The sequence below is a fragment of the Knufia obscura genome, assembly GCF_036327395.1.
Source record: "Knufia obscura strain CCFEE 5817 isolate CBS 148926 chromosome Unknown scaffold_11, whole genome shotgun sequence".
NCBI lineage: Eukaryota > Fungi > Ascomycota > Eurotiomycetes > Chaetothyriales > Trichomeriaceae > Knufia > Knufia obscura.
This window is the reverse complement of record NW_027042697.1, coordinates 571,314-596,521: the sequence shown is the minus strand read 5'-3', so window position 1 is coordinate 596,521 and position 25,208 is coordinate 571,314. Positions and strand designations below refer to the sequence as shown.

Genomic DNA, 25,208 nt, shown 5'->3' with positions numbered 1-25,208 from the left:
TCTAGATATCAGATGATCTACTGTTGTGTAGATGTGCCTCTTGTGAGAACCGTGCCTAGTATCAATACCTTTGAGAGAATTACCTGACTACGATCTCAGTGCTCACCTACTGTAGACTAGGCATCGCAGAAGAGCGTCTTGTGCCTAGATACAGTTTACCCTAAGCCCGGACATCAACGTCCCTGCAAGTTTTAGCAGTATCTTAGGGGCTTTGCCTTCGGGGTAACAATGTACCACCGGCCGAAGGCTCTCAAGTTAAAGTTAGACAGCTCGAAACACATGAAGGTGAATGAATATCTGCCACTGTCCTGCCGTCGTTGATAACGACAGGTGAGGAGGACATGCACACAGCTTATATTGCGTTCGGGTGAGCAACTTGCTGCTCGACATCGAGTCATCTTTGTAGTTCTAAGACTAAGAGCGTGTCGAGGACATGCATCTTGACGGGCGGAATAAATTCGAACTATCGAAGCATATCTTGCAACATGACAAAGGAAACCGTGCATCCAAAAAACTTTGAGGCGCGCAAGGTCGATAAGCGAAGCAAGCAGGGTCCTACGAATAGCCTAGTCAAAGGCATCAGTGACTACATATTGACAAGACACAAAAGCCCTGGAGAGGCAAACAGAAACCTCGATGATGCTGTGGAAGAACACAATCAAGGGGCATTGCCGACCTCAGTGATCCCCAAGCGCTACACAATCTACGAACCTATGCTCCTGCTTGGATCAAATTTCGTAACTCAGACACCAGCCTGGGAAGCCTTCTACTCTTCCCTCACAATAGCTGACAAGCATGCGCTCTTCAGCACGATTACCCGAGCCTTCTGCAACGCTGGACATAAGATCACGCACATTGCACTCAACGCCCCAATCCAGCCCAGGCTGGACGAGGACGATGCAGACGGGAACGTGATGCGCTCGCCTACCAACCTCCAGCCTCTGTACGGTGACTTTGGGCCAGAGAAACTACTTAACTCGAATGCTTCACAACCAACACAAGCAGATTTTGACGCAGCATTCTGGGTCCAGACCTCTCAGCTCAGCGGCATCAAGCAGGTCTGGGCACCGCGCTGGACGATGTTCAGTCGTGGGAACATTTCCGAAAAGGCACGAATTTTAGGTCTTGAAAAGCTGAATCCGTCTCCGTTTCCTGGTCTGAGTAATGAGGAACTTGGACAGGAGATTGGAGAAGTGGATGTCGTTGACTTCTATGTCGGTATTGGATATTTTGCGTTTCCATATCTCGAGAGAGGTGCAAGGCGGGTGTTTGGCTGGGATATCAACGGATGGAGTGTCGAAGGTTTGAGGAGAGGTTGTGAGAGAAATGGCGTTGGATGTGAAGTCGTTCGTGTGCCAGATTTTGCGAGTGAGCAGGAGCGGAAGGATATGGTCGAGCATGTAGTGGGCGTGCTCTGCGGGAAGACCAGAGTTCGCTGTATCGCCTTCTGGGGCGATAATTCGTTTGCTGGGCCAATCATGGGCGAGGTTGGTGCAGCTTTGGGGAGTGATACACCGTCTTTGATGGTGAGGCATTGCAATCTTGGGTTGCTACCCACCAGTCAAGGGTCGTGGAAGGATGCTGTGAAAGTGATCGACCCTGTACAGGGCGGTTGGTTGCATGTCCACGAAAATGCTGAGATCGACGCGGTTGAACAGGAGAAGCAACATGTGCTTGGTGTTCTCGCTGAACTTGTGACGCAGGAGAAAGGTGGAAGCTGGCAAATTTCGTGCGAGCACGTAGAAATGGTAAAGACATACGCACCAGGCGTAGGCCATTTTGTATTCGATATCAAGCTGTGGCCAGCAAGATGATTTCACCCAGATGTTCCGAGATCTTGCTCTTTTGTATACTATTCGTCATTCATCCAAATATCGTAGTTACTGTTGCTTCCTGAACTTGAGCGGAATGTTGGCCTCCACAATACTCTGGCTCTGCTCGATAGCTATCCTTTCTTGCTCATCTTCGAGCATATCGTGCATCCTGAAGTGCTCAATATCTTCAGGATGTACTAGATCCTCCTCCGTAGTGTCTGGTCCGTGAAACTTCTCAAAATGGTGTATCTCATATTCGTATTCAATATCGCCGTGATGTCCTGGCCCAAAACCAAAATCAGGGAGCTTCTTCCCGTCCATTGAATACTTTACGAATTGTGGTCGCGTAATCTGGCCCGTGTCTTGAGGGTCGAATACCCTTTTGACCTTCTTGACAGCATCGGATTTCTGCTGCTCCGGGATATCTTTCAGGCTTTCATCATCGAGGCCGTACGTCCTCCTGATTTCATCGTCAGTCCATTCTCCATCGTTATTGAAGTCGTGAAGCGCGAAAAAGGATGATGCGTCGAAGTTGGATATATCTGCGGCGAGGGGTCAGCTACGGTACGAGAGGTACGACGTCTCTTGATCTTACGGTGCTCTTCTTCAAGATGCCACAAAGCCCAGTCAGCTGGTCGTGGCTCGTCACTGGCACTGCCATGTGAGCCGTGGGCAATCACTGTATGCAAGCATGCTGATGCTGCGAGTATTGATGTGGCTAGTCTCATAATGTTGATCAGGCTCAGTAGGTTAGATATGCATTCAATCAGCAAGACATCAATTACAGTAATGTGATGTGCAACAATTCAATGTTTACTCCCACTGTCCCACAAGGCTGACTTCCACGACCCCTGGATCGTGACGCGTTCTCCCCTAAACAGATGGCACGCGTCGCCAACAGGAGCGCCCAAGGACCCTGCAGATCGTACCTGCATGAGCCTCACAAGCCTCTTTCCAGATGGCGCTTGCACGACAAAGCTACCGCGATGCACTTTCTACCTTTTGCTTGCTTCAAGTTGTCTGTTTGGAAAGCAAACAATCTGAAATACCACTGAACACACATGATATCAGATATGATTGATCTATCGCTTACTTGAAGCAGATTCAGCCACTAAGTATATGCCTCCTAATGCGCCGTGCGCGTGTAGGCTCAGGTATTTTGCAACTTAGGTTGACTTCCACTTACTGACATTGCCTTGACGCGTATTGACATTCGCATATCTGCTCATTCTTTCCAACCCAAGCATCTTCTCGTTACCTACGTAGTAATCGTCACAACACGCGAAGCTAAACCGACAATACTGCCCAGGTGTCTGGCAGAGAAGTCGACCTTGCGAGCACCACCGAAATGAAGGCTCTACTCGATCTGGCAGAAGATCTGTCACTAGTGAACGAGAAGACCTCTGCTTTAGTGGTGGCTGTGGATGGCGTCGCTTCAGCCGAATCAGATGCTGAGAAGAACGATGAGTCGAGTGCGTCGGATACCGACATCTCAGAGTCTGAAAGCCCTGTAGACTCGGAAGAGGCCAAGCGGGCAGCTCAAAGAGCAGCTTTTACCAAGCATCTGGAGGGGCAGCAAAGACAAGAGGAGCGCGAGCCTTCGTCTACATCGACGAAGAAAACATCGCACCTGAATCAAGGGTCCGAAGCCGAATCGAGCCGAATCATTGACAAAGTGCGAGATTATCAGCAAGAAATGTTCGAGCGTGCCAAAGCAGAGAACATCATTGCAGTGTATGTGAATAGTCCAGATGAGCACCCGGCTTGCTGACAGCTTTGAAGACTAGATACTGGCAGTGGTAAGACACTTATTGCCTGCCTGCTAATAAGACACGTACTTGAACAGGAACGAATTCGTCGAGCTGAAGGCGAGCCACCAAAGATTGTTTGCTTCCTGGCCAACAGGTACGACTCCCAATAGCTAGGCGCCTTTGCTAATGAGACTAGTGTTCATCTTGTACAGCAACAGGCCAAGGTCTTGACCAACAATCTCATCGAAAGTCCTGCAGTACTATATGGTGGAAACAACAAGGCCAACTTGTGGCTGAAGAAGACATGGGAGGATATCAAGCAGCACAACAAGATTGTTGTCTGCACACCAGCTGTTCTCGACCAAGCCCTTGCACATTCGTATATCAGTATGGAAGATATCTCCTTATTGGTCTTCGATGAGGTACATCACACCAAAAAGGATCACCCATATAGTCGACTCATTCGGTCTTACTATCTGAAGTGCATACCCGCATCGAGGCCAAGAATATTTGGCATGACCGCCTCCGCTGTCGATACCAAGAAGGACGTCGCGCAGACTGCCGAAGCTCTGGAAGAATTATTGCACGCCAAAATTGTAACGACGGACGATACCAGTCTGATGTCTTTTGCGCCGAAGCCCGAAGACGTTAAATGGACGTATCCAAGGTTAAGGCCGCATTTCGACACCGACCTTCATCAAGAATTACGCATCAAAGTCTCGTTCTGTCAGGACCTCAAACGCGGCTTCGAATTTGCTAAAAAAGCAACCACTGAACTTGGTCCGTGGTGTGCAGACCGTGCATGGCAATACATAATGGGCACATCACCCAACCAGTCCTCTAGCACCCGCCGAAAGTTCGAGCAAAGTGCTGCGTATGCTAGCATAGATACCGTGAAAGACAGAGAAGATGCCCTGGAAGCGTTGGATCAAGCAGCGATACGCGTACAGGAACACTCGTCCGAGGTCCCGGAGCTAGTACCTGCTCATCTCTCCTCAAAAGTTATCCTTCTCCACGACAAGCTTGCTGAACAATTCAGGGAGAAGCCGGAAACACGAGCAATTGTCTTTGTCGAAGAGAGACTGAAGGCACTCGTCCTCAATGAATGTTTCAAACTGCTCAAAATTCCTAAGGTCACCTCCGGCACCCTGCTTGGCATAGCTGGCAGTGCTTTTGAGGCGGCTACTGTGAAGGGACAAGAGAAGTCCCTGGAACAGTTCAGAGCAGGAATCATTAACCTCATGTTCGCAACCTCTGTGGCGGATGAGGGGCTGGACATACCACAATGCAACTTATGTGTTCGCTTCGATCTCTGCAAGACGACGATTCAGTACATGCAAAGCAGAGGACGAGCTCGTATGCACGGATCCATATTTGCCCACATGATCGAAGATGGTGTACTAGATCAGTCGCATGAGCTTGATTATCAAATCAATAACGAGCAATACATCAAACGCTGGTGCTCCTCCCTTGCCCCTGAGAGAAAGCTCGGTCATGGCACTCAGTTAGCAAAACTGCTTGCCAAAGACGAGGGTGGCAAAAGTTTCAAGACTGGGGCTGGAGCTGTTTGTGACAATTCGAACGCTTTGCTGATTCTTGCCCGCTTTGCCGCATCTTTGGCGTACACAGGTGCGACCGAGAGAGAAATCTATACAGAGGAGATTGACAGCGAGAAGAACCTTTTCAGATATGCTGTGCGACTGCCGGCTAACAGTGAATGTCCGGTTCCTGGCTGCCGTGGGGACTGGAAAACAAATAAACAGCTTGCAAAGAGATCAGCTGCATGGGCTACTTGCTACCTTTTGCGGCGCAAAGGCCACCTCGATGATAACCTGGACTCCATCTACCGCAAAATCAAGCCCGAGAATGCAAATGCACGTCTTGCAGTCTCCTCGAAGAGGTCAGCGTACGACATGCAGATCAAACCCTCTGTCTGGCAAGCACATCTGGATGTTGTGCCAACGCAGCTTCACGCGACAGTCATCAGGTTTCGACCAGACCGCCCCCTTAAACACAAGCTTGCACCTATCGTGGTTCTCACAACGGTAGGGCTGCCTCTCATGCCGAGCTTCCCAGCCTATCTAGAGGACAATGTCAAAATCGAAGTCAGCTCAGAAGCGATCACTACCGTGTTGGCCGTATCGGAGGATGAGCTCAAATCATTGACAGCTTTCACCCTTGATGGGGTGTTCTCAGATGTCTTCAACAAGGTCTATGCTCATGAACCAGAGAAGTTGTCGTACTGGTTAGCGCCAATGGTGCGTCTCAGAATGTCTAATATTAGGTCTCTGAGTGACATCGTCGACGTCGATGCCATCAATGCCGTGCGAAATGACCGGCTGCAATGGGAACCAGGAATGTCTCCTGATCGCTGGGCTAACAAGTTTCTTTGCGATCCTCTGAATGGCAAATTCCACTATTTCACAAAAGATGTTGTGCCAGAGGCAAAAGTCACAGATCCAGTCCCAGAGTATGTGCCGCATATACAACAGAAAAAGAGACGCAACATCATAGACTTCTCCGACAGCACGTGGACTAAGTCCAAGAAGAAAGTTCCACCCAGTGAGATGTACGACCTCGAGCAGCCTGTGTTCGCAGCAGACCTTGTTGGCACGAAGAGAAACTTCCTTGATTCCGCAGTCCGGGAGGACCTCATTCCTTGTCTCATCGCACCGCAGAAACTTCAAGTCGCTCGGTTAGACACCGAATTTGCAAGATCATGTCTGGTTTGGCCGGCATTGATACATCGAATTGAGTCGTACATGATCACTATGGAGGCTTTTGACAAGCTGGGGCTCAAAGGGGTTCCGGCGGAGCTCGCTCTCGAAGCATTCACCAAAGACGCCGATAATGAAGAGGAAGAAGTTCAGACCCATACTGGTGGCAAGCGTGGCATGGGCAAGAATTATGAGCGGCTGGAGTTCATCGGCGACAGCTTGCTGAAGATGACGACAACAATGACAGTCTACAATCGGACAAAATGTGATGAAGAAGGCATGCATTGTCGACGCATGGAATTACTTTGCAATCGCAACCTATTCAACGTTGCGACCTCGAACGAGTTGCAACTGTTCCGGTATGCACGTACTCTGGGCTTCGATCGGACAACATGGTACCCAGAGCAGTTGAAGCTCATCTCCGGCCGTGGCGCGAAGAAAGATCCTCAACCTGGTGTCCACGAACCAATCTCACAAGACCTTGGCATGAAGACCATAGCAGATATGTCGGAAGCCATTATTGGAGCGGCAACAACTTCTACACGTCACCTACCTCCTAACAACAATCGATTTGATCTTGGTATCCAGGCTATTACGAAACTTGTCCGGTCTGAAGACCATGCGGTCATGTCGTGGGCGGACATAGCATCACAATACACGCCAGAAGCATGGTCGTTACAGGCTAATGACCCAATAGCGAATGATCGAGCTCGCATCGTCGCTGCAAAAACAGGTTATCACTTCAAACATCCCCGTCTTCTCCGAAGCGCATTCACGCACAGCTCAGATATGAATTCTCCAGTGCCTGATCTGCAACGCCTTGAATTCCTTGGGGATGCAGTCCTAGATTGGGTCTGTATCTCGTGGCTCTTCTACACATATCCAACACGCAACCCGCAATGGCTGACAGAGCACAAGATGGCAATGGTCAGCAACAAGTTCCTCGCCGCACTAGCGGTGACACTTGACTTCGACAAATTTGTGTTCCTGACTACTGCCAAACTGGTTGGCGATATCCAGACCTATGCGACCAAGGTTCGGGAGGCAAGATCTCAGCCCGATTGCCCCGACAATTTCTGGATGGACATTGATTCACCACCGAAAGCACTCTCCGATCTTATCGAATCATACTTGGGTGCTGTGTTAGTTGACTCCGGCTTCGACTACGCTGAGATGGAGCGCTTCTTCGAGAACCACGTCAAACAATTCTTCAGGAACATATCCGACTACGACACTTTTGCAAACCGACATCCTACTACGTATCTGTACAACAAGCTAGGACAGGAATATAAGTGCCGAGACCACATCGTCAAGGACTCACAGAATCCGGCCAACGATGGGGCTGTGGAGGTCGAAATCCTTGCAGCTGTGATCATTCATGGTGAGATTGTGGCTGACGCTCGAAGTACGGGCGCCAGATATGCAAGAGTACGAGCGAGCAAGAAGGCGTTGTCTTTGCTGGAGGGGTTGAGTCGAGAAGAATTCAGGAAGAAGTTTCGCTGCAATTGTGCTATCAAGGATGAATAGAGGTTGATGGCGCGGGGTATGTCGATGTCGTCCTTGGATCGCACATGGCGCACACAGCGTGTGTCGAGAAGCATGAGACGCATAGGTGGATCTGAAATTGTACATTGGCACAAATCGTTCCAAGCGTCTTCTTGACCCCAGTCATGCCCTCTACATCACATGCTTACTGATCCTCATCCGCCTAGTACGAACGTGGAGCATCGCAAATTTATACGTCCGACTGCCAGGCTAGGGCAGTGTTTCCTAACCAGACAGTCAGTGTCACCTGATATCGTCGTTTTCAAAAAAGCTGCCCCTCTTGGCATTCTGTAGTTTCCTCTTCCTCCTCGGATTGTATAATACAGGTAGGTACGCGCCCCATCTATACACACTTAGCTGTAGTAAATTATGTATCCCCTAGTAGCCCTTACTTAGGCTTATTTATACGTACTAGTAACACCTAGTATAGTATAGTAAACTTAGTACTATTGTCGTTACGGATTCTTAGGCTTTAGGTACCTAAAAAAAAGTGGAAAGTTAGTCGACTAAGTATCAGTACTGCTCAGAGTCAACTTCTTTCCTACGGATCTAAACCTGATAAGACTAGTACGCGAAGAAAGGCGCACCAATTCTATATATTGTGATACCAGTCTTTCGCTATAGAACGTGGGACATATTATATGATAGCGCGGCCAAATCATGATATTTAAAGAGGAAGAGGAAACCACAGAATGCCAAGAGGGGCAGCTTTTTTGAAAACGACGATAGTAGCGGATCTCGAAACGATGTGCACCCTTCCCATCACCTGTCACTCCTTCTACTACCGCATATCCTGCCTGTCCCTGGCCGCCACATCGAATTTGAACCGTTATCACCAGTAGGTCCATGCCTCGTCGCCAACAACCCATCGCTGTCACCAAACACTCTCTCACCATGGGCTTACGGCGTAGCCCACCGATCGCACCTGCCGTTTCGATGTTGCGAGCGTTGCACTCTCCCTCATTTGACGACGATGTGTCATGCCTTCGTCGTCTAGACTCAAGGAAGGAAATGTTTGCGTGAATGTGGAAGGTACGATCCCGCGGAGGGAAGCCACGACCCAGTGCGAGGAGGGAACGATGTTGGCGAAGGAAGGCACGACCCAATGGAAGGAAGGAGCAACTCTTTAGGAGGAAGGCGCGGCCTAGTAGGATGGAAGGTGTGGCCTAGTAGGATGAAGGTACGACCTAGTAGAAGGCAGGTGCGACCCGGTGGAAAGAAGGTGCGACCCAGTGAGGAAGGTGCGCCACACTGTGGAAGGAAGGTACGACCCAGTGGAAGGAAGAAACGATCTAGATAGGAAGGTGCGACTAAGTGAGGGGAAGGAACGACTCGGCGTAAAGAAGGTGTCATCTACGACGTGGGCAAGTACGACCCGGTAGGAGGAAGGAACGACCGTGTACTTTGGAAAGAGCAATCACGCCATGCAGGAACGCGACTGCACAATGAGTCGGAAACCTACAAGCGGCGATCTATCGTAGTATTCATGCTAAGCCTCATAATATGCTTGTGACTTGACGGGGAGCGCGACCTGGGGGTGAGCGCGGCGCCATTGCTCTGCGGTGAGAAGATACTACCTAGCAGCGTTCTTCATCCTCGAAACCTGTATATCGACCCCTCAAAACCTCGAACCCTTATACTAACGCTATATATAATTCGAAACCTCGTTAACAATACCTATATAGGTATAACGTCGCTAAGAGTAGCTTACTGATATTAGTCTAGTCGAGATAGGTATCGACTAAGCTAATAACGTTAATTAATAGGGAAGTTAGTAACTGTAATAGTCGTAACTAGAAGAACGGTAAATTTATTTGACGAATTATAGTTATATTCCTCCTCCTCGTCGTCGTTGTTATTATTAATAATATCCTTCGTTATCCTTATTAGCTCTACTCGATAGTAGTCTATTCGATAACTATTACGCTGCGAAAAAACGCGTAACGGTAGTATAAATACTACCTTAACGACGGTTATCCTAATTAGGGTAGGTCGACGATAAGGTTAAGACGATATAAACCTTGAAGTTTCGAATTAAGAGGGTTAAGTATCGTGATACAGTATCGAGGTTCGAATATAAAGAACGCTGCTACCTAGCTGTCGAACGAGGTTGATGTGATAAGGGAGTTCATGTTGGCAGATATGATATGGGCCAAGAGGACGTGGATTGCTCTTTGTGTTTGGCATGGACACGGAGTAGGCGTGAGGGGCTAGACTCATGGTTGGCTGGTAGCCAGTGCAGGGCGACGCAGCTACGCTGATGGTATGTGAGGGAAGTGTGACAGGGCAACGCTTGGAAGTGTAGTGTGGAAATTAAGCCGCTTGAATGAAATCCAAAGAGCAAATGATTGTATTGTGTGTGTTGAACACTACTATGAAATTAAGTTGGGCTGAATCAGTACACGCACCAGACCCTCCTGACGCCTAAGCCTGGCTGACTGTTCCGTGCATATGAAGTACTAGAATGAATGAAAATTTCGCCTCAAATGGACGCCTTCGAAAGCAAGCAATGCGAGATATGCCTTAATACTCCTATGACTAGAACCCGGCGCCTGCTATGGGTCGGTCGTAGGCCTCGGCGACCTCAGCGTCGGTAAGCTCCTTCTCGTCTTCGGTTGGCGGCCTGTATTCGATGAAAACAGGATCTCGCTTCTGCTCTCGTGTTGGAGCGTCTCGCTTGAATCCGGCGCCAGCTATGGGTCGGTCATAGGCCTCGGCGACCTCAGCGTTCGTGAGCTCCTTCTCGTCTTCGGTTGGGGGCCTATATTGGATCATAACAGGGTCTCGCTTCTGCTCATCAACAGGGATGGCAGTGGCTAGGACTGATGCTCCGCTAAGGAGGGCTAGAAATCCTGAGACACGCATTATTGAAGAGTTGTTGAGCTTGAGTGCTGTGATCTGCTTTGGTTTTGCTGCTTGACTTGGCTGTTTGCTTTGCGTGATTTTGCTTTCGAGCCTTTGGTATGAGTTAGTGGGATACAGAGACACTGGGATATGGTTACCGTGCTTTACTTGCAGTTTTATGCTCGTGGTGAACAAGGGCCTATTCAGAACCCTTTTCGGAGTATTCAGTACCTCTTCTGGAAGGAGGCACAAAGCGTTGGTGAAGGTGCCCTTTGTCTGCGAGCCTGCCGGGCTCTGCAAGTCTGCCATGCGGTCGAGACTCACGATGACATGCATTGTCCTCGACGTTCGGAATAGCTCACGGTGTCAAGTCGTGATCGTAATAGTGACGGAAGCGTGTAGACTCGGTGAGAGAAGAGTCCGGATGATGTCGTGTGGGTGTTGAAGCATGGGGGAAGGAAGGTATAACGGTCTTGGCATTTCACCTTTGTAGTGCTTAGCAGCCAGCTGCAGAACCGTAAGCAAGAGCACTGTGCATGTGCCGCGCTTCTTTCTTCCTTTACGAGGACATTGGGGTAATGCGGCGATGGCGACGCGTTTCGGCTGTGTAGCTGGGAGACCCTGCGAAGAGCAGCAGTGCTCGACACCATGCACGGACCACACTAAAAGAGACACTCTTGGTTAATATGTTAGCATGATACCAGTATCTTCTTGTGCTCCGACTGTGTCATACGTTGATCAAGGCGTCCCATGAATAACGATATCCTCCAGCGGCACTGCGACTGGTACGGCCAGCATTGAGCTGTGGGATCGATGTCAGTTCCTAGAGTATCCACCTACCGAGGACATGACCGTTCTGCACTGTCTGGAACATTAGACATGGAGCTTGTCCAGTGTTCCTGCGACTAGTTCCAGGAGCCGATGTTGCTTTGCGCTGATTTCTCCTCTGGCAGGGAAACGTCCAGTTAAGCTCAGGTATCGTGGTTGCTGAAAGTCGGCCGTCTTGAGATTGTCAAAGTTAAGCATACATGTTCCATGCCCTTCGCCATCGTCTCCTGCTTGGTTCTGATAGCGTCAACTACTTAGCTTGATGGACAACATCGTACTTCAAGAAATCATATATCTTCGCTGGTTGCACTTGAATGCGCCTTCACCTAGCTGAAGTAGTAGCCTGGCCAGGCGGGTCGCCCATAAAGCATCGAGGACTGCAGTGTATGTGGCTATCGAATACCTAGGCTATGATGCAAAGATATATGCAATGGCCCATGTGTATCGTCATCTTGGTGGCAGCCTACTATGCTCATGTCGCTCGAGTAGCACAGCTTGCTAAGGTCATTTGCAGATGTGGAAGGTCGTACGACAGACAGGCTTCCAGCGATAGTAAGTTTCGGTCTGAGGATATGGCTGCAGTGTCGACCCTAAACCTGAAAAGCTTGCCTGCAGAGAAAGAAGTATACAATGCAAGGACGATGGCCTGAAGGGTTTCTCGCCCACACGTAGACGCGTCTCGGTTAAGTTTCCGTTTGGAGGTCGCCTTTTTTGGCCAACTTAGTGCCGATCAGGAAGCTGGGGTTGCTCCATCCCAAGGAACCCACGATCTGAAATCCTCCAATTGATGTCACTGCATTCGAGACCTCTTAGCCGCAGTCACATCCAAAATTTCATCACCATTATTTCCTCCTCCATTGAATGACCCTTCCAACATACCTACTCCTAGCTACCTTCCCCTCTTCTAACGACGTGACGCGGCTGTATACTATTACCATCTACGCGCTGTAACTTCTAAATTTGTGTTAATACCACTATACGTGCTTTTCCTACGACCTCTATTGTACACTAATAACGACATTCAACCATTCAACCTCACAAATACTCACCATCATCATAATCTAATAGCGAAATGCAAGCCCTCAGAGCAACAACAATCCCACCCACAATCTTCGAAACATTCCCTCGAGCAGTCACCTCAGCGACCCAAGCCGTGAAAGTCACAACCACGACAACAACCTCGGTGACAAGCCGCACCTTCCGTACCACTCCCACCGCAACGACTGCCACATCCAACCCAACCGTCTCTCAAACCAGAACCGCAACAACGTCCTTCCCCGCCATCTCCCACCAACAGTCCCAAAAAGTAGTAACTGGGTCGCTCCTCGATATGTTCACCGTACGCTCGTCACTTCACAAAACCTAGATCAAATCATCGACTAATGACACGCACGACAACGCCGTGTCATTCGATCGAATACGTTTACCGCTTGAGGGTTTCATATGGCGATACGCGCGGCTGTAGGACGGTGAGCAGGAATTTCTTTTCAGTGATGTCGGGATGAAGTACCGGGCGGGCAGAGACGAGCTGAGAATATCATTGTGGTTTTGATGCGGTATACACCGCACCGTGTTGAGAGGATTGGCAGTCGGCAGACGCTTGATGGTTATTGAGATCTGGATGAGTGCGATGGGCAGAGCGACGACCGGTGAATTGGTCGATATGTTACCAGATGGAGTGAGGTCCACATCAACAAAATCGAATATGTTGTTAAGCGGGAGTTATTGGATATGGCGTTCCGGCGAGGAGGAGAGGCTACGCAAAAGTACATGTTTTACGAAACCTATGTAACGTCCGCAGCGCAGCAGGGGCCGTAAATGCTTACTGGTGGAATGTAGTTTGGAAAGCACTACAGTCAGACCAGCTCGGCATATGTATTAAAGGGCGTAAACGGCAATTTACGAGAACATGACATGTGGAACGACCATACTGCGATATGTCCTCACAAAGCGATTAGGAGTTATGTATCCTACGTGATCTGTTATTTTAGCATCGATTCATTCCGCTTCACTTCTACTTCGTGGTCATACGTGCTTGAAACGCCCTAGCATTACTCAAGACACCGCAGACCACTCCATTGCCCACTGAAAGGCAGAGGCCAGTTTGAGCATGACAAATAGTTCGGTCTCGTGCAGGTCATGCGCCATGCTTGCCATCTTCGATTCTGACGCCGAAGCTGAAGCCAGCCCACGATCTTGACATAGCGATCCGCCTGCTGCTTCAGACCGCCAGCATGTGAAACACATTCAGTATTCCGGTCTTGTACCACGCAGAAGCACATACATCCAAGCTGTAGAATATCCGCGCGAAGACCATGTCTCCAAGCCCCAGCATGACAGAGACTTCCAGCGGGCAGTGGCTAGCAACACAGATCGGTCGGGCGATGCAGGTGAGCTTGTTTCCACCGCGGTGGGAGGTTTGTATCCCTCAGGGAATTCTGGGTCGCGGATAGGAGCCCGCGACGGATCCACGGAGAATATGGTCGTTCGATCGTCGTCGAGCCTCGAAGCGTCGTCCGGGATAATCGTGTTGTCTGCCCGAAGCACAATTCGGATAGGTCAAGCGGCAACGTCGATTGTCCGCGACAAGGCAAGGGGCCCTTTGCACGACAGCAGCGGAACAAATCGCTCTAACCGAGCCCTTGACACAGCACCACGGCTGTTGCTAGTTTGACCGTGGTGTTCATGTGTTCGTCATGGTCCACCAACGGGACAGCATTCGAGTTATAGCCGACTCTTCCAGATCGCCAGCATGCAACGGTAGTGCTAGCGAGACTTTGCGGACTGTTACACCATATAGCCCAATGCCAACCCGACCATAGATGGATAACACATTGGTCTCGTACAAAACGTCTTCTAGGTAGAGTTGCTGACAGGTTGAGAGCAGTTGTGCTGGTAAGCTGACGTTTGACTTGGACGTGATCACCGAGCAGTTTGGTGAGATAGGGAACTCCTCGTAGGCGCTCCAGCGTCGTCATTGACGCGTTCTTCGATATCGTCCTCGCTGTCGGCGACAAGGCGTATCGTAACTGTATTGCCCGGAAATCAGACCGTGCGGAACATTGCGTTCACACTCTGCGATTGTGAGGCCCGCCCGTGTACTCAATATACACTCTTGCTTCAGCCAGAGTCACAATCCCATTCATCCGAAAACAACAAAAGCCAAAGCCACAGAGCTAGCAACAACAGCAGCCCAGAGCACACTCCATCTCGTCCCACCATACCTCGCCGCCCCAGCAACAACATTCACCTGCGTAACCGTAACATACGCCCCACCCGTCTCAACCGGCGCAGTCTGCACTACGGGAAACGTACTCGTAACAACCACAACCCCCGGCGTAACAACAGTACTCAGACTCGCGAAGCTCGGCGTGGGCGACCAGATACTCGTCTTGGACTCATAATACGTAACCGTCGACTGGAGTGGGACGGTGCTCGAGTACACCGTCTCAGCGAAGTACGTCGTCTTCTGCACCTGTGTGACTGGGTTCGGCACGACTGGCGCGACAAAGGCCGGACCACCGTCGCCTTGACAGTCCGTCCCGGCTTGGCAGCAGGCTGCGTCGCCGTTGCGGTTGGACCAGTAGCAGATGTTACCGGGGGCGCAGCAGAGGGCTTCGAAGGCGCTGTTGCCGGCGCAGGAGGGGTTTTGGTCTGTGTTGCATTGTGCGGATGTTGGGGGGGTGAAGAGGGTTAGAACGAGGCAGAGCAGGATTGTGAGCCGGGTTAGTATTAGACCTGCCATGGCGGGTGTAGAGATACATGCGATGAAACTGACGAAAAAGATGGCTGGAATCGGAGACTTGTACTTACATATCCGGCTGCTGAGAAGTCATGAGAACAAGAATCCGTTCATGCCGTCTTGCCTTGCGAGCTGGTACCTCAAATGCGATAGTAGCCAGAGGCACGGCAGGATCAAGTTTGGAGATGCATGCGCCGTGACTTGCAGAAGTGAAAAAACCAATCGTAGAGCTCGAGAAGCAGTTGCATCAGGTGTTACATCCGGACGAGCTCCAAATGTGCATAAAGGAAATGCTTGTGATAAGGCGCTTGCAGCTTCGAGTCCGAACTGTGCAGAGGATTCGGACATGAGTGACGACACTCTGCGTTTTCGGCAAAGCAAGAGCTCGCCTGAACTTGCAAAGGCCTTGTTTCAAGCCTTGATCGGACCGTGACTTCAAGCATCATGCCTGTTTCGATCAGTGAGTTGTCATCGCATCAGACATGACTCGAGTTTCCAAGATGTTATATCGGGAAAGGAAGATGTCTCAGGCATAAAGTTCAAGAATCAAAGTCGAGAGAAACATGTGCCACGAAGCCGCATACTGTACGCTAGACGTGCAGCAATAATGGTCTGAATCTTGATGACTTGCAGGAAGAATCACTCGCGATTCGGAAAATATGCAAGGGGGCACCAATGGTTGAAGGGAGGAGCGAGGGAGGAGATGGGATAGGCTCGCACGCCCCGGAAAGTCAACATGAGCGCCTGTACGGTAGAAATTAGTGCTTAGAGCGCATATGACATCGCATCACGTGGCTGGCTCAACTCCCAGTGGCTGCTCCTGCGGTTGCGCAAGAGAACATTCTACGCTGCTGCTTCCTTGCTTGTCTCGGCTTATTTCGCATATCTGCCTTCCCTCATGATGACGCCTTGGCTAGTACATTATTTGAGTTAGCAATAACGGCGTTGAGCAGAATCAGCAATGGTTCAATACCCCTGATAGGAATCAAGTCTGAGAGATAAACATCTATACATTACATCCATCGTGTGGTGGGTAGTGGGTCACGGCGGACCTATGCTGCATTACTCTTCTATCCAGACATTCAAACATTAGTAGAACATAAATATATACATCCATGAAGGTATCATATCCTTCCAATACTGGTCTGTCGATCCAATATAACCTCAAGTATAATGCTTGCCAACTGTGCCTTCTTGTAGAAAGGTGCAAATGCTCTAGCCCATGGTGAGCTTCCGTCCGTCGCTAAGATGCTGTCAAACATATACCATGATCGATTTTTTTTTACCACTCGTTCAGTGTCTTGATGAGTTCCGCATATCGCGTCCTCTCCCCCTGCACTTCCTTCTCAAGCATGCGTGTCAGTCGTAATGCTTCGTCTCGTTCGGCTTCGAGCTCAGCAACGTTGACCTGAGCTTCATTCATCTTCCCAACGATGTCTCCGATTTCACCTTCAGTATCTGCTAGAGCCTGCTCAAGCTCAGTCACTTTGTTCTCAAGGTACTCGGTCCTTAGTGCTTCGTGTAGCGCCATTCCAGGTCCGGACGATGTTTGATCAAGTCGCGGTGATCTTTTGCTGTTCGCAAACATTGGGCTGAGAGGTGACTTTGCAGCTGGTGTTAGCAGACGAGGGGGTGATTTTTTGCTTGTGCTGAGGGCTCGCATTAGCTGGGCGTTGTGCGATGCTTTGAGTACTCGGAGCTCCTCCTCGTGCTTCATAACTGCTGTTTCTGATTGGGTCTGTGCTCCTGATATGGAGTCTTCCAGTCTGCGAAGCTTTGCTTGTAATTCGACAATCTGATCAGCTGATGCGTGCTGATAAGTCTCTCCGTTCTGCACTGCATTTTTCAGACGAGCTCGGAGGGATGCATTGTTCTGGAGCTGCTTCTTCACCTGTCCTGCCAGTGCTTCGGATCGTGTCGCGTATTCCTCAAGCTGCTCTGCGAGCTCTTCCTCTTGCTGAATCTGTGCTGAAGATTCTTGTATTCGTGCTCGTTCTTTCTGCATCTCCACAATGGCATTTTCGAGTGTTGCCGACATCAGGCCTTGCACGTCTGGATCGGAGCCCTTAGCTTGTAGTATCCTTTGCAGAGACGCAGTTTCTTGCTTGTTCCTGTCTAGGTCCATCTTAAGGCCCGATAGGTTCTTTTCACACTGCCATTTCTGATCCAGTGCTTCATCAGCCCGCTTACGGAGTGTATTGATCTCCGATCGCAGAACGCGGACCTCACGCTCGTAGCCACCCTTTCGGGGAACCGGCGCAGTGTTTTGAGCACGATCGAGTTCTGCCTCAAGCATGCGTGTACGCTTTGAAAACTGTTTCCGTTGTTGTTCCTGCCTGCGAAGGAGGTATTTGACTGTGTCGTGGAGGGCGTTTCGTTGCTGCTCTACCGACTTTATTCTTTCGGCAGCATTCTCTGGTGTCTCGGTCGACTGTCCTGGACGAACAGCGACGGAGTTGGTTCGTGATAATGACCCCGATCGGGCTAGAGTACCACGATTGGCTCGCGAGCCAGTGATTGTGTTGGATCGTGACAAGCCTCCAATCTTAGGGGTGTGCATTGAGGCTCTTGGGCTTGTAACAAAGTCGTCCTCCTCAGCAATGAATTGCATTGACCCTCGATTCGTACCCCGCTCCATATCTCGAGCACTCAGCAACGCAGCATTTTCGTCCTTCAGATGTTGAATTTCTTGCTGTAGCCTCGTCACGTCGTAGGATGACTCGTCCTTCAGGGTTTGAAATTCCTGCTGCAACTTCGTCACATCGTACGGGGTCTTTTGTGATTCTGACAGACTCGATTCTAGCCCTTCGAGGCGTGCCTTGAGCTGTGGTACAACCTCATCTCGCAAGTTGTCCCTTTCAGATCGATGTTGTTCAAGTTCGGCACGGAGGCCCGTCAGCAGATCTTCGAAATTCTCCTTGACCTGACGTTCTTCTTGTAACCTCCGTCGCGCATCATCTAGTTGTGTTCTCAGCTCTTTCGCTTTCTCGGATGACTCTGCCGTCTCGTTCGAGCTTCGTCGCGTTCGTGACAGTTCGCCTTCGATAACCTGCAGATGTGATTCCAACGCCCTACGTTGGGTCATTTCCTCTTGCCATTTGTGTGATAAATCCACCCTCAGCTGAGCCCTCTGCTGCTCTGAGTCTCGCTTGATCTTATCAATCTCATCTTTCGTGCTAAGGTCATTACCGCTCGCTCGCAATGAGCTTGTTCCGGAATCCGAGAAATAGTCACTCGTTCGATCGGTGGCTATAGGGTGTGGATGGTCTGATTGTAGACGCTCGACAAGGTCCTCGAGATCTAGCTCACGTCGTATCGAGTTCGCCAGTTCCACGCTGATTTCCTTTAGTTCCGCCTCCAGAACATCGCATCGTGTATCAGCTGAGGACCTTGGCATTGGTGTATGGTAATCTATACTGCCTTGCGAGCTTTGAGAACCTGCTGTGTTTGCCCTCCCAAGTCCGAGGTTGAAATAGGAGTTCGCTGCGGACACCGCAGAGCCTCGATCAGACTGTATATTAGGCGAGGGCAGGGGAGACCTGCCCTCAGATATGTCTGTCACAGCTGAGTCAGCGCCAGGGGACGCCTGAGGCTTCCGCATGAAGAAGGATGTGAATTTGGCGCCAGGTGATTGTGGCTTCTTTGCGTCCATTGACTTGACCGAGTTGATGGAGTCCATACGGAGAGGCGCTGGCCTCTCGCCAGGCCTCAAGCCCATGCCCTTTTGTGTTGGCTGAAGATGAGCCTCTTCATCTAACTTCGGATGGAGTGCGTCTGCTGTGGGAGGAACGGGGAAGTCGTCGAAGGACACGCGCCCTTGTGTCTCGGTAGGACTGGTCGAGAAGTAGTAGGATTGAGGATCGTCTGGAGATAGGATCTCGGGCTGTCTATGACTTGTTAGCACTAGAATCTCATGCTGAAGTATTTTCTACTGCAGACGACTTACTCCTGTGGTGGGGCCTCCAATATCTGGTTGAGGGTATTGGAGGACGGAGGGACTATTGTACGTTCAGCTTCCAGTGTTTCTGGTAGTAATGGAAAGTTTGACTGAGGAGGGGAGAAGGCGTTGGGCGGTAGGGGTTTTCGTTTGACAGAGGGCGAATAGTTGATGGGAGAGCTTGGACTCCGTGGTGAGGTGATATGAAGCGGAGGTAGCGAGGGCAGAGGTTTGGTTTCCTGAGATGTGCTCCCAGGTCTGGCAGTCATGCTTGCAGCAGTAGGAGTATCAGAGCCAGTGGCAGTCGGTGAATCCGAGCTGGCTCGGCTAGCATGTGGTTGCATCTGCACGGCGGTTGTGCCTGTGGCAGTATCGCAGCTAACGCGACTGCCTCATAGAGTTGTTGTCGAATGGCCGAGAGTTAAGCCACGGTTGGCGGTGTGGACGAAGATACGGTGGACCCAGAGAGGTCTCGCTTGTGTTCATTCGCTGTTGGCGAGATTGAGCCCGCGGCGGGAACAGCCCATCGACGGTGAGCGAGCTAAAGGTGGAACGGGTTGGCTTATGGTTCGAGCATAGCGAGGAACGATAATCTAGCACCGGCGCCAGACAATACCAAAATGTGAAATTGGGTTCGGAACCAGAGCAAGTAAGGGACAGCTGCGAGCTTCGTGCACTTTCAAGCTGTCCTCAAGTTCTTGCCTTTGGCAGGCTGGCTGCAAGATTAATGAGATGGCTGACTTCTTCACGCGCTTGAGGCTGCACGTCCGCAAAGACGGAAACCGCGATTACTGCAAGAGCGTAAGCGCCTGCCTCTTCCTCAAACCGAACAATCGTGCTTGGATCCCTGTCTGCAAGAGTATTGCGCAACGGGTCCCCTGATGCTCCTTCATTGGTGTTTTTTGTTCCTGATTGATCGACACAAGGGTGCGTCGATCGCATTCCGCATTTTCTTCAGCGAATTGGCGCGATGCTGCCCCTGCCAAGCAAGTTAAGTGCCGTACCACTGTGTACATTATGGTAGAGCGTGGACGCCAAAGCGCTTTGAGGTTGGGTTCAAATAGTGTCTTTAACACCATGATCGATCTGACCTTCCAGGTCGGCCTTGACTTATCTAGTTCGCGTTTAGCATACGCCTGGTGTCGCCAAAATGCATCTTTACGGTGAGGACAGGGGATGTTTCACCCCGTCTGCAAACCTTAAAATTGCCTTCTCGTGGCATCGAGCTCAGCGTGCCTGTTCTGAAGAAGTTCTGCGTCAAGGTCGTGATTGTCTGAGGTATCCAAGCAAAGGCTTACAGGTACATATGGTAATCGTGACAAACGTTGTAGACGAAGCACTTGTGGCCGTTCACATAACGGGATCATTGTGACCACGAGGCAGAAGACCCCGGTGGACTTTCCCACGTCGACACCGAAGCTGTTTTACTTGCGCCATATCTATGTACGATAGCAGATACCTTGATGTGACGACACAACTCGAACATAACGCCTTGCAACGACATACTGGCATTGGCACTCGGATGATTACCGCTCCATGCTGTAGCGCATCCATTCACCAACCGCTTTCAAGCTCTCCCATCGCACCTGCTCGTCCGAGTCGGTCATCAGCTCCATCACCCGAGCCTTCAACCCCAGTCTTTCCAATGTCGACCGATGCTCTGGCACTTCTCTAACAAGGTTACCAATATCATTGCAAGCAATAGCTAGCACCTTCTTATCTGTATCCCAACTCTTGCCTGTGATCTCGGCCAGCTTCTTGGGCAGCTCCTTGTTCTCCATGATCTTTTTAGCGTTCTCTCGCCAGAAAGTAGGGTTTCGATGAGGAGGCGTCCATCTCAGGTGACCTGACTGGACCTCGTCTGCGTATTCGTCAAAGGTTGTCTGACCCTTGGTGTACTCGTCAAGCATCTTGTCCAAAGCCTGGAGATCCTCCAGTGCATCTTCGTCTGTGAGATGTCTTCCGCCCAGGTTCGATATCAAGGCAGGAAGACGAGCGGTGGTAGCAGCAGGGATGAGAGTGTTCTTGTTGGTGGACAAGAGGTTGTTCAGCGTCGACAGCAGTAATCTCGTCGTCTTCTCTTTCGGAGACATTCGCAGAAGCTGGACGTACAGAGGCACAACTTCCTCATCCTCTTCAAGTCCAGCGCCCACCGTCTCGCCCTCGAAACTAAGCTGCCATATGACGAGAAGAACGTGATACATGAGTTGTAAGCCCACCCCGCCGCCGAACCTTGTGTCGGCGCTCCGTATACTGGAAGCACCGCTCCACAGGGTTGAGTCCGAGTCTTTGGCGGCTCCTGCAGCTTTTCTCAGAATATCAAACAAGGGCGCGGTTGTTTCCTTCTTTTGCTTCCAGAACAGTTCCTTGGCTTGCTTTGACCGCAGAACAGTGGACATGTGCTGTACACCAATATCCTGCAAGCCCGAGTCTTGTGCCTGGACAAGCTTGGAGAGGTAAGAGTAGAGCTTTGGCAGAGCATCGCTATCCCGTTTCGCTGGTTTCGAAGAAGCCGTGAGTGAATAGGCAATCAAATTGGTCAAGAAGGTGGCAGCGAGCAGCGGCACTGGGTCTTCAGGGTTGTTCGAGCTGGCGAGAAGTGCGAGATACTGCTTGTAAGGGTCCGGCCTTTCTAATATAGTGTTTGCGAGGGCTGATACATCTGTAGCTCATAGTCAGTACTGCTCCAGACAGGCAGGAGCCGACTCTCCGTACCTGTAACCAGATCTGTGGCTAGCACGAGGATGTATTGGATAATGTCTTGTCGTTTCTGAGCCTTCTCCAGCACGCTTGGGCTACTGTCACCGCCAGCTAGCAGAGTCCCATATGTGCCAGGATCTGACTCGATCGTCTGTTTCCTCTGCTCTTTTCGGACCTTATCGACAGACTTGATAGTTTTCAGTTGCTCTTCGCTGAGATTTCCTGCTCTTACAGCTCCATCCCAGGGTATCTATGATGTCTTAGCTCGATGGTCTGGGCAGTTGTTGCCTTTGTACTCACCGGTCGTGCTCTTATGTTGTTCTGTATCGAGCTAAGATATGGCGGAGGTGCCAGCGACATATTGTCTGAAGCTTGAAGGGACTATCAGGGCCGGAGTGAGTTGAACGTGGTTGCTATGGTTAGGAATGCTGTGCTTGTAACAATATCTGGAACTATGCGCCTGCCGATGTCATAAGTTGTTGCAAGGCTCTTGCCGCAGCTCCAGGATCGACTACTGCATGTGCACTTGCCGGACGGGGTCCACCTTCGGACTCAAGCCTACCTACCTATCACCCGCGGTCGGCCTGCACCTGTTGACAGATGACACTGTTTCAGTAGCCAGGCCAAATCTTGTATCTGTTCGCCGTCTAGTGATTCCAGAATTTCCCAAAGACTATGTCGTGATGTTGATGAGAAGTGGTCACCGCGACTGCTTCTCAAAACATACAGCGCCTGAACATGTCAACACAACAGAAACCCAAGCAGTCCGGCTCAAGATGGGGATGGATGTCTCAAGCCGTTGCGTCGGTCGAATCTGGGTTAGACAAGATCTTAGCTGAAGAAGAAGAGGCTCCGAAGAAGCCACTACCGAAAGTAGCAAACCCTCAAGAGAATGGCTCTTCGTCCAGAGCATCATCAGATGTTACACGGAGTGACAGCACGAATAGGACAAATGACAGATTACAAGCTCGCCTTGCTCAGGCAATGGTGAAAAAGGCCGGTAGCCGCGCCACAACTCCTCAGCCTGCATCTGAATCCCCATCTCGTCCTCAGACGCCCATTCAAGATGAGACTGGGCAGCAGAAGACGGAGGTCGACGATCAGAATACTGCTGAAGCAATGAGAACTGAAGAAGCACCCGATATACCAGAGAATAGCCTCAAAGCTGTAGGGATACCTACAGTGGATGTGACCACCGAACTCGTCGATCAGTCACACGAGGAACCTGTGAATAGTGTGAGGTCGAGTCGAGATACCCCTCGGGACTCGCTCACAGTGGCCAGAGGCCTTTCCCGACCCTCAACAGACAGCGCTAGGTTAAGTCAGGACCAGTCGTCCCAACAGTCTATCTCTGACGCAGGAGCAGACTCGGACGCGCGAGTGCTGAAAATCCAGCTGGAACATGAAAAGAGCTTGTCAAGTCTACAGGAAGAAATAAACGGCTATCTGGAACGCATTGACGCTCTGCAGCGCAATATGCAGATGATGACCAAAAAGGCCATCGAAGATGCGAGACAAACCAAAGACGATGCTAATTCCTCAACACACGCTAAGCAACTCGCAGAGAAGGACGAGAAGATCGCGCTCCTCATTGAGGAAGGAACAAAGCTGACTAAGGGAGAAATGCAATACCGCAACATAATCAAGAAACTACGTTCAGAGGCGGCCACTTTGACCAAGGACCAGTCTGCAGTAAGGCAAAGAGCTGAAAAAGCTGAGAATTCGGTGTCGTCGCTAGAAGCCAGAGCTGTCAAAGCAGAAACAGAAGCCAAGAGAGCGTCCTCGCAGCTAGCGAATCTATCCAAATCCTCTTCAGACATTGAAGTGATCACGAAAGAGCGGAATGCCTTACAGTCAACGCTCGCTGAAGTCCGGTCTCAGCTCAGCAAAGCAAACAGAAGAGCCGAAGAAGCAGAAAACAAAGCTCAATCCGACAAGCTCGATACCGAAAGGCGGAAGAATGCTGAGCTTCAAGAGGATCTCAGCAGTGCTAAGGTCGAAAGAGAACTCGCTGAGGATAAGTTCAAACGAGAAATCGAAGACCTGAAACAATCTTTGACACGTGAGAAGGAGCAATCTCGACAGATGGAAACAGAAATGCTAGCTGAGCAGGCCTCACTCGAAAGCAAACTCGAATCGTTTCGTGTTCGAGCTGAAGAAGCATCATCTGGCGATCAAGGGGATTCTCAGGCTAAATTGTTGCGGCAAATTGAAACTCTACAAAGTCAGTATTCAGCAGCGAGCCAGAATTGGCAAGGCATAGAGAGCACTTTGCTAGCACGAATAACTGCTCTAGAAAAGGAGCGAGATGAAGTTGTGGGACGCGAAGCTGACCTTAGGCGCAAGCTGCGTGATGCCACCGCCAAGGCCAAGAATGCTACTAAGGAACTAGAAGAAGTACAACAGTCACTGCATGTGTTACAAGATCAGCAAGATGAGCAGCGCACGGAAGGACAAAAAGCAACGAAGCGGTCGATCCAGCTTGAAGACGAACTGTCCAAGCTCAGAAAAGAGCTCGAAGACCATCGTCTCCGCACAGAAAAGGACACGATCCGACGGATAGAAGAAGAACGTGCCAAATGGATAGCATCCATTTCTCATCCTACCAATAGAATGGAATCACCTGTCGCATCTCTGCGTAAAGGCGGCTCTTTCCTCGACAACCTGATGAGCCCACTCGAAAGACCAAACAGTCGCCGGTCATCTCACCAACCCTCCTACGACCCTATGCCACCTTCCAGGATCAATTCTTCAGCATCGATACGTGCTAATGGTACATTCCTCGTACCTCAAACACCCCCACTACATGTTCCCGACGATCAAGACGATTTCTTCGCCAATACGCCAGCCACGCCAGCATCTGTGGTACCCACACATCCAGATTCAGGCCGTGGCGCCATCAACGACGTAATAAGTGCCTCCACAGCCGGCGCTGGCCCCTCAGTCCAACTCGTCGAGCGTCTCAGCACGAATGTCCGCCGTCTCGAATCCGAGAAGGCAGCTTCAAAAGATGAGCTTGCACGTCTCGGATCGCAACGTGATGAGGCAAGGCAGGAGGTCGTAAATCTCATGCGCGAGATCGAGCAGAAACGGTCTGCTGAGCAGCGGTTAAGTAAGCTCGAGGGTGAGCATACTGCTTTGTCGGAGAAATATGACCGTACGCTCGAGTTGCTAGGCGAGAAGACTGAGCTTGTGGAAGAGCTCAAGGCGGATGTTGTTGACGTGAAGGCTATGTATCGGCAATTGGCGGATACAATGGGGAAGTCGTGATCGTTTTGTTCAGCTGCGTGGGTATATACCAGCCCGTCTGTTGATTTTCGGGCATCGCTG

The 25,208-nt window shown here is 50.5% G+C and overlaps 8 protein-coding genes across 8 annotated transcripts; 3 read left to right on the top strand and 5 right to left on the bottom strand.

Moving 5' to 3' along the window:
• Positions 1-485: 485 nt before the first annotated feature.
• TRM12 (S-adenosylmethionine-dependent methyltransferase) lies at positions 486-1,814 on the top strand (the record flags this gene model as incomplete). The annotated part of the gene is made up of 1 exon (XM_064876918.1): positions 486-1,814. The coding sequence occupies one exon, from the start codon at positions 486-488 to the stop codon at positions 1,812-1,814; it is 1,329 nt and encodes a 442-aa protein (XP_064727305.1).
• A 66-nt stretch (positions 1,815-1,880) lies between these two features.
• On the bottom strand, positions 1,881-2,542 carry PMZ80_008517 (uncharacterized protein; the record flags this gene model as incomplete). The annotated part of the gene is made up of 2 exons (XM_064876917.1): positions 1,881-2,356; positions 2,410-2,542. 2 exons carry the CDS (start codon positions 2,540-2,542, stop codon positions 1,881-1,883), a joined length of 609 nt encoding a protein of 202 aa, XP_064727304.1.
• Positions 2,543-3,162: 620 nt separating this feature from the next.
• On the top strand, positions 3,163-7,809 carry dcl1 (Dicer-like protein 1; the record flags this gene model as incomplete). Its single annotated transcript, XM_064876916.1, has 3 exons — positions 3,163-3,548; positions 3,597-3,719; positions 3,762-7,809. 3 exons carry the CDS (start codon positions 3,163-3,165, stop codon positions 7,807-7,809), a joined length of 4,557 nt encoding a protein of 1,518 aa, XP_064727303.1.
• A 2,556-nt stretch (positions 7,810-10,365) lies between these two features.
• On the bottom strand, positions 10,366-10,980 carry PMZ80_008515 (uncharacterized protein; the record flags this gene model as incomplete). Its single annotated transcript, XM_064876915.1, has 1 exon — positions 10,366-10,980. The coding sequence occupies one exon, from the start codon at positions 10,978-10,980 to the stop codon at positions 10,366-10,368; it is 615 nt and encodes a 204-aa protein (XP_064727302.1).
• A 3,661-nt stretch (positions 10,981-14,641) lies between these two features.
• PMZ80_008514 (uncharacterized protein) lies at positions 14,642-15,244 on the bottom strand (the record flags this gene model as incomplete). The annotated part of the gene is made up of 1 exon (XM_064876914.1): positions 14,642-15,244. The coding sequence occupies one exon, from the start codon at positions 15,242-15,244 to the stop codon at positions 14,642-14,644; it is 603 nt and encodes a 200-aa protein (XP_064727301.1).
• A 1,279-nt stretch (positions 15,245-16,523) lies between these two features.
• PMZ80_008513 (uncharacterized protein) lies at positions 16,524-19,447 on the bottom strand (the record flags this gene model as incomplete). The annotated part of the gene is made up of 2 exons (XM_064876913.1): positions 16,524-19,128; positions 19,188-19,447. The coding sequence occupies 2 exons, from the start codon at positions 19,445-19,447 to the stop codon at positions 16,524-16,526; spliced, it is 2,865 nt and encodes a 954-aa protein (XP_064727300.1).
• A 1,257-nt stretch (positions 19,448-20,704) lies between these two features.
• Positions 20,705-22,238, bottom strand: VMA13 (H(+)-transporting V1 sector ATPase subunit H; the record flags this gene model as incomplete). The annotated part of the gene is made up of 3 exons (XM_064876912.1): positions 20,705-21,840; positions 21,894-22,128; positions 22,179-22,238. 3 exons carry the CDS (start codon positions 22,236-22,238, stop codon positions 20,705-20,707), a joined length of 1,431 nt encoding a protein of 476 aa, XP_064727299.1.
• Positions 22,239-22,616: 378 nt separating this feature from the next.
• On the top strand, positions 22,617-25,148 carry PMZ80_008511 (uncharacterized protein; the record flags this gene model as incomplete). The annotated part of the gene is made up of 1 exon (XM_064876911.1): positions 22,617-25,148. One exon carries the CDS (start codon positions 22,617-22,619, stop codon positions 25,146-25,148), a length of 2,532 nt encoding a protein of 843 aa, XP_064727298.1.
• Between the last annotated feature and the right edge of the window lie 60 nt (positions 25,149-25,208).